At 38.7% G+C, this 7,714-nt stretch overlaps 1 protein-coding gene across 3 annotated transcripts in view; it reads right to left on the reverse strand.

Moving 5' to 3' along the window:
* Window positions 1-5,794, reverse strand: part of LOC124556827 (extended synaptotagmin-2-B) — a 193,944-nt gene extending 188,150 nt beyond the window's left edge. For 2 of the 3 annotated variants that reach the window (XM_047130842.1, XM_047130840.1), the window contains exon 1: window positions 5,316-5,794. In XM_047130842.1, the coding sequence (XP_046986798.1) occupies window positions 5,316-5,606 (291 nt within the window). In that variant the 5' untranslated portion in view covers window positions 5,607-5,794. The remainder of the gene's footprint in view (window positions 1-5,315) is intronic. The other variant, XM_047130841.1, reaches the window with a different exon arrangement.
* Between the last annotated feature and the right edge of the window lie 1,920 nt (window positions 5,795-7,714).

Consider the following 7,714-nt stretch of genomic DNA (forward strand, 5'->3'; position numbering starts at 1 on the left):
GTCTCTGGGTGGGGACTACTGAGGAGGTGGTTGTTATCAGGAGAAAGAAAACTAGCGTTCTACGGATCCGAGTGTGGAATGTCAGATCCCTTCATTGGACAAGTGGGTTAGAAAATTTAAAAAGGGAAATTGATAGGTTAAAGCTAGATATAGTGGGAATTAGGGAAGCTCGGTGGCTGGAGGAACAAGACTTCTGGTCAGGTGAATACAGGGTTATAAATACAAAATCAAATAGGAGTAATGCAGGAGTAGGTTTAATGATGATTAAAAAAGTAGGAGTCTGGGTAAGCTACTACAAACTGAATAGTGAATGCATTATTGTGGCCAAGATAGCCACGAAGCCCACGCCTACCACAGCAGTAAAAGTTTATATGCCAACTAGCTCCGCAGATGAACAAATTGATGAAATGTATGATGAGATAAAAGAAATTATTCAGATAGTGAAAGGAGATGAAAATTTAATAATCATTGGTGACTGTAATTCGACAGTAGAAAAAGAAAGAGAAGGAAACACAGTAGGTGAATATGGAATGGGGGCAAGGAATGAAAGAGGAAGCCACCTGGTAGAATTTTGCACAGAGCATAACTTGGTTCAAGAATCATGAAAGAAGGTTGTATACAAGGAAGAGGCCTGGAGATACTGGAAGGTTTCAGACAGATTATATAATGGTAAGACAGAGATTTAGGAACCAAGTTTTAAATTGTAAGACATTTCCAGGGGCAGATGTGGACTCTGACCATAATCTATTGGTTATGAACTGTAGATTAAAACTGAAGAAACTGCAAAAAGGTGGGAATTTAAGGAGATGGGACCTGGATAAACTGACTAAACCAGAGGTTGTACAGAGTTTCAGGGAGAGCATTGGGGTAAGATTGACAAGAATGGGGGAAAGAAATACAGTAGATGAAGAATGGGTAGCTTTGAGAGATGAAATCGTGAAGGCAGCAGAGGATCAAGTAGGTAAGAAGATGAGGGCTAGTAGAAATCCTTGGGTAACTGAAGAAATACTGAATTTAACTGATGAAAGAAGAAAATATAAAACGCAGTAAATGAAGCAGGCAAAAAGGAACACAAACGTCTCAAAAATGAGACTGACGGGAAGTGCAAAACGGCTAAGCAGGGATGACTAGAGGACAAATGTAAGGAGGTAGAGGCATATATCACTAGGGATAGGATAGATACTGCTTATAGAAAAATTAAAGAGACCTTTGGAGAAAGAGAGATCCATTTTTATGAATATCAGAGCTCAGATGGAAACCCATTCTAAGCAAAGAAGGGAAAGCAGAAAGGTGGAAGGAGTATATAGAGGGTTTATACAAGGGCGATGTACTTGAGGACAATATTAAGGAAATGGATAAGCACGTAGATGATGATGAAATGGGAGATATGATACTGCGTGAAGAGTTTGACACAGCACTGAAACACCTAAGTCGAAACAAGGCCCCGGGAGTAGACAACATTCCATTAGAACTACTGATAGCCTTGGGAGAGCCAGCCCTGACAAAACTCGTACCATCTGGTGAGCAAGATCTATAAGACAGGCGAAATACCCTCAGACTTCAAGAAGAATATAATAATTCCAATCCCAAGGAAAGCAGGTGTTGACAGATGTGAAAATTACCGAACTATCAGTTTAATGAGTCACGGCTGCAAAATACTAACACAAATTCTTTGCAGATGAATGGAAAAACTGGTAGAAGCCAACCTCGGGGAAGATCAGTTTGGATTCCGTAGAAATGTTGGAACATGTGAGGCAATAGTGACCCTACGACTTATCGTAGAAGATAGATTAAGGAATGGCAAACCTATGTTTGTAGCATTTGTAGACTTAGAGAATGTTGACTAGAATACTCTCAAATTCTGAAGTTGGCAGGGGTAAAACATATGGAATGAAAGGCTATCTACAATTTGTACAGAAACCAGATAGCAGTTATAAGAGTCGAGGGGCATGAAGGGAAGCAGTGGTTGGGAAGGGAGTGAGACAGGGTTGTAGCCTCTCCTCAATGTTATTCAATCTGTATATTGAGCTAGCAGTAAAGGAAATAAAAGAAAGTTCGGAGTAGGAATTAAAATCCATGGAGAAGAAGTAAAAACTTTGAGGTTTGCCGATGGCATTATAATTCTGTCAAAGACAGCACAGGACTTGGAAGAGCAGTTGAACGGAATGGACAGATTATTGAAAAGCAAAACGAGGATAATGGAATGTAGTCTAATTAAATCAGGTGATGAGGGAATTAGATTGACAGGCGATGGCAAGGAAAGCATTTCTGAAGAAGAGAATTCTGTTAACATCAAGTATCGATTTAAGTGTCAGGAAGTCGTTTCTGTAAGTATTTGTCTCGAGTGTAGCCATGTATGGAAGTGAAACGTGGACGATAAATAGTTTAGACAAGAAGAGAATAGAAGCTTTCGAAATGTGGTGCTACAGAAGAATGCTGAAGATTAGATGGGTAGATCACATAACTAATGCGGAGGTGGTTGTTGTTGTGGTCTTCAGTCCTGAGACTGGTTTGATGCAGCTTTCCATGCTACCCTATCCTGTGCAAGTTTCTTCATCTCCCAGTACCTACTGCAACCTACATCCTTCTGAGTCTGCTTAGTGTATTCATCTCTTGGTCTCCCTCTACGATTTTTACCCTCCAATGCTAAATATGTGACCCCTTGATGCCTCAGAACATGTCCTACCAACCTGTCCCTTCTTCTCGTCAAGTTGTGCCACAAACTCCTCTTCTCCCCAATTCTATTCAATACCTCCTCATTAGTTATGTGATCTACCCATCTAACCTTCAGCATTCTTCTGTAGCACCACATTTCAAAAGCTTCTATTCTCTTCCTGTCCAAACTATTTATCGTCCATGTTTCACTTCCATACATGGCAACACTCCATACAAATACTTTCAGAAAAGACTTCCTGACACTTAAATCTATACTCGATGTTAACATATTTCTCTTCTTCAGAAACGCTTTCCTTGCCATTGCCAGTCTACATTTTATATCCTCTCTACTTCGACCATCATCAGTTATTTTGCTCCCCAAATAGCAATACTCCTTTACGTGTCTCATTTCCTAATCTAATTCCCTCAGCATGACCAGACTTAATTTGATTACATTCCATTATCCTCGTTTTGCTTTTGTTGATGTTCACCTTATATCCTCCTTTCAAGACACTGTCCATTCCGTTCAACTGCTCTTCCAAGTCCTTTGCTGTCTCTGACAGAATTACAATGTCATCGGCGAACCTCAAAGAATTTGTTTCTTCTCCATGGATTTTAATACCTACTCCGAATTTTTCTTTTGTTTCCTTTACTTCTGGCTCAATATACAGATCGAATAACATTGGGGAGAGGCTACAACCCTGTCTCACTCCATTCCCAACCACTGCTTCCCTTTCATGCCCCTCGACTCATAACTGCCATCTGGTTTCTGTACAAACTGTAAATAGCCTTTCGCTCCAATGAGGAGGTACTGAATAGAATTAGGGAGAAGAGGAGTTTGTGGCACAACTTGACTAGAAGAAGGGATTGGTTGGTAGGACACGTTCTGAGGCATCAAGGGATCACCAATTTAGTATTGGAGGGCAGCGTGGAGGGTAAAAATTGTAGAGGCAGACCAAGAGATGAATACACTAAGCAGATTCAGAAGGATGTAGGTTGCAGTAGGTACTGGGAGCTGAAGAAGCTTGCAAAGGATAGAGTAGCATTGAGAGCTGAATCAAACCAGTCTCTGGACTGAAGACCATAACACATGTAAAATTGTCTTCCAAGTTTAAATGTCATTGTGTGTGAAACCTGACAGGGAAGTACAATCCAGAATCTCACACTTTTGGAACGAAGAAACCTCCACCAAGACCTGGAGAGATTATCATGTAATATCCTGTTGATGATTAAGTCATTGCACATGGGGCCACAAGCTTGGGATGCAAAGGACATCAAACCTAGTCCAAACTTCAATAAACATTATATACACAGTTTAAATAAAAACAAACAATGTGAATGCAAATAATGGACTAAAAAAAAGTTTTTTTTAAATAATTTCAATTGAGAAATTCTATAATGAGGGAATAAATATTCTAATACAGCATCTGCATATAATGCAAATAATGTACAACTTTCTTCATCAAAGTCAGTACTGTAGCAAGCTGCACACAAAGTAAGCACCATACACATACTTCATTAACACAGATGTGGAAGATTTTTTTGAATAACAAGAGTATTTTTCTGTTTACTCACTAGAAGTCAATGCAGATACTATTTTCACAGTGCTTAACGAAAATGATTTTTGGAGTTTCACAACCATCAGCAAGTGCAAAGTGGGATTTTTGACGGCAGTCAGGAGAGAGAGGGGGGGGGGGGGGGGGGGGTATAACAGTGGCACAAAGAAATTTTTGACCAGCATTTACAAGCGTATTTGCAAATGGCTATGTGGCTATGTGCAACTTAAAGTTGGGTTCTATATACTAATTCTCGAACTGTACCACAGAGAACAGTGTTTAACAACAATTTCTTGGCATGTTGTACAACTATGATATAGAGGGAATAATTTTTCCTTTTTAATACATGTGTTTTTGGATAGGATTCGCCTTTAGCAAAACACAATTGTGTTCTTTAACACAAACATGTTTCACTACAGTTGCAGCATCTTCAGTGGGCATTTATTTTGTGGTTTTCCTGATGTATTGCGTTTCTACAGTGACTATTTCTTTCCCTTCACAGTTTGTATCTGCAACCACTTACAAATTGTGAAACAAAAGAGTCCCTGTAGAAACATTATACATCAGGAAAACCACACCATGTGGTAAAACGTCATAAAATAAAAGCCCACTGAAGATGCTGCAACTGCAGTGAAACATGTTTGGGTTAAACACAAAGTGATGTTTTGTAAAAGGTGGACCCTATCCAAAAACATATGTATTGTTAAAGCAAACGCGGCAAAGATAAAGCATCAACCCCAATATTATTATTTTCCTTTTTATTTTATTTCCGTTCTTCGAAAATGCAACGATTAGTTCTAATAGATGTAGCATAAATATTGTCCATATTCTTAAGTTTAAGCAACATTAATTTATAATGCTTCCAGCTGTGCGTAGTTCGGAACACAGAAGAAAATATTTGGCTGTTTGTACTTACACTATTCTCTCAGTCATGTTGATTCCACGGATATATTTAGTTTAAGAAAGACAATCAACGATTGCGCTTTAAACATCCCGGTTTCGTGCCAGAGACGGAACACACTGAATACAAACTATATCCGACACAAAACAGTTATATCAACAATAATTTACGGAATGTCTGGGATTAACACTTAATAAACTTACCCAGCTTGGTAGTTCGTCGACTCTTGCAAGAATTACTTCTTTTTCCTGGCACAATGCTGATGCTTTGGCAATGGTTCGTCGGAGCTCTTTTTCTTTTTTCCACTCATCTCTTATGACAGATAGTACGATAGGTCCTATCAGCCACGCTATACTGAATTCCATATACCCAAGCGCATACACCAACGCAACTGTCCCTAACTTTTTTACAAAACTATACATAACATTCATTATGTTCACTCCCCCTATTCGTTTTATGGCATCTACGGCCTGCTCTTTACTTGGTGCAACCATTCTGCCCGCTGGCGGAAGAACTGTCAAAAAGCAATTAAATGCAACTCCGTCAGATCAACAAATGCAAGTGGAAACTGAAGAACACAATGCACCTGTCACTGCTTAAATAACCACACCCACTCCATAAACCGGGTGTCACAAATCCTCGTTGTCTGACGTAATATTTATTATTAAACACTTTGGCGGCAAAGTAGTTAACTGCCGACACCGCAAACGCGCAAACTACTTGTCACATAATCGATACGCATCGATACAGTCGAAAGTTTTAAGGTCGATTCATACTTAACGGAATGGCACGTCAAAATATTCTTTTTAAATTTTGTACATTCTTTCCATGAAGCCGTCAAGCTAACGACTTTTGCACACGTGATTTAGAGATTGAATAATAAATAATACTTACATATAGTAATCGTACATACAATAGTCTTAATATTCTTAATATACTACGTTTTGCAGCAGAAGCCCTGCACCTTAAAGGCCACGGAGTGAATACAAACAATTATTTACTAGGAATGCTGTGAACCCTCCATGGAACAGTTTTCCTTCAGAAGTTTTTCAAAGTACTTGGCAGCTTGTTGAACTCTATATGTTGTCAGTTATTTTTAATTTTGTCATTGCTTTAAGAAGTTACCCTTGCTTCTCGTCTCATAATGTGTGTATCCACGGCCGCCTGTATTAGAGGCCGGAGTCGTCAAGCTGACAACGACGTAGCCTGTGACGTCAGTAGGCCGGCTAGCGTGACCAGCTAGGCCGAGACTAAAGTTTAGATTTCGTCGAATGGAGATGACGTGTCAGATATAAATACGCAATCACTTTTTTTTGTAGATTTGGTCCCTATAAATAAGACAGTAACCTAGAAAAGCTAATTTGTCGCACTATTACACCGACTTTATGTCGGAATTACGCAGTTTATTCTCGTTTCCTTGCAACGATGAACTTTTCAACAACTCACATGTTCTTCATATTATGACGTTTCTTACAAGAGATTTGGATGTACAAGTTCAGCAAACAATTTTGTGAGTTGCCTACTAACATTATTTGCAGACTTGCAATTATTTCAGTCTGTTATTTGGAATATATTATGATATTCCTTCCTATATAAATGACAAACATGACAAACACCTTCTTGGAGGCTGCACCTTACTTAAATACGATAGTAACCCAGGGAATATTTTTGGCACAGCTTCTGGTAAAAGCTGGCCTTTGACGAGGAAACTCGTCACAGTTCACATCAGAATCCTTGTAAATCTCCACTCTTGATACGTCACTTTCTTCAAAATGTTTAATGCAAACAGCACTTCCATTTGATGGAGTCGAGTCCTTTCTGGGGATATTTCTTGTCCATCGTTTTCTGTTTTCCTCTTCAGTAGGGAATCTGAACACTGAGATGTAACCCTATTCATTGCTGGGTTTGTAGTTGCTGTTGCAACCAGGAACACAACATTTTTCTGGCATCTGCAAATAGAATGATGCATTAATTGCTAACATCTTAAATCAAAATACTATTATGTAAAAATAGCAAATGAGAATTTGAGTGGACTGGTTATTTCTACTGCTTGGACATCACGAAACACAAGTCTACAATAGAATCAAATGTGTAGAAATATTCATAATATTAACACAAATCACTTAGGAGAAAATTCAGATACTAACCTTATGAATTCAAAACTTTATTTTCGAATTGTATCTAGAATATATTAGAACATTTGTTGCAATTGTGTAGACGAAAGTCGTTCACGTAGCATACTTGCACATATACATGTAAAAACACTACAAACTTCACAGAATTGTATACTTACATTGTGTTATATCTTCCACTGTAGTCACGACTACCTGCTATAATTTTTGCAGAGTCCATTATAGCATAATTACACTGTAATGTCGGATAAAACAGACACCGCGAAAGTACGTAAACAACTGCTTCCGTTCGCTACCTTATAGCCACAGCCATGCGGTAGGCCTTAACGTAACGTTGCCACATTTCAGTCCTCCGGCCTATAATACAGGCGGCTGTGGTGTATCACTTCACTTGCTTACTTTGTTCGTGTTGCCCACTAACTATACTAAGTTTATACAAATATAAGGAATATATTATTAAAATTTTTATG

The sequence above is a fragment of the Schistocerca americana genome, chromosome X (genome assembly GCF_021461395.2).
Source record: "Schistocerca americana isolate TAMUIC-IGC-003095 chromosome X, iqSchAmer2.1, whole genome shotgun sequence".
NCBI lineage: Eukaryota > Metazoa > Arthropoda > Insecta > Orthoptera > Acrididae > Schistocerca > Schistocerca americana.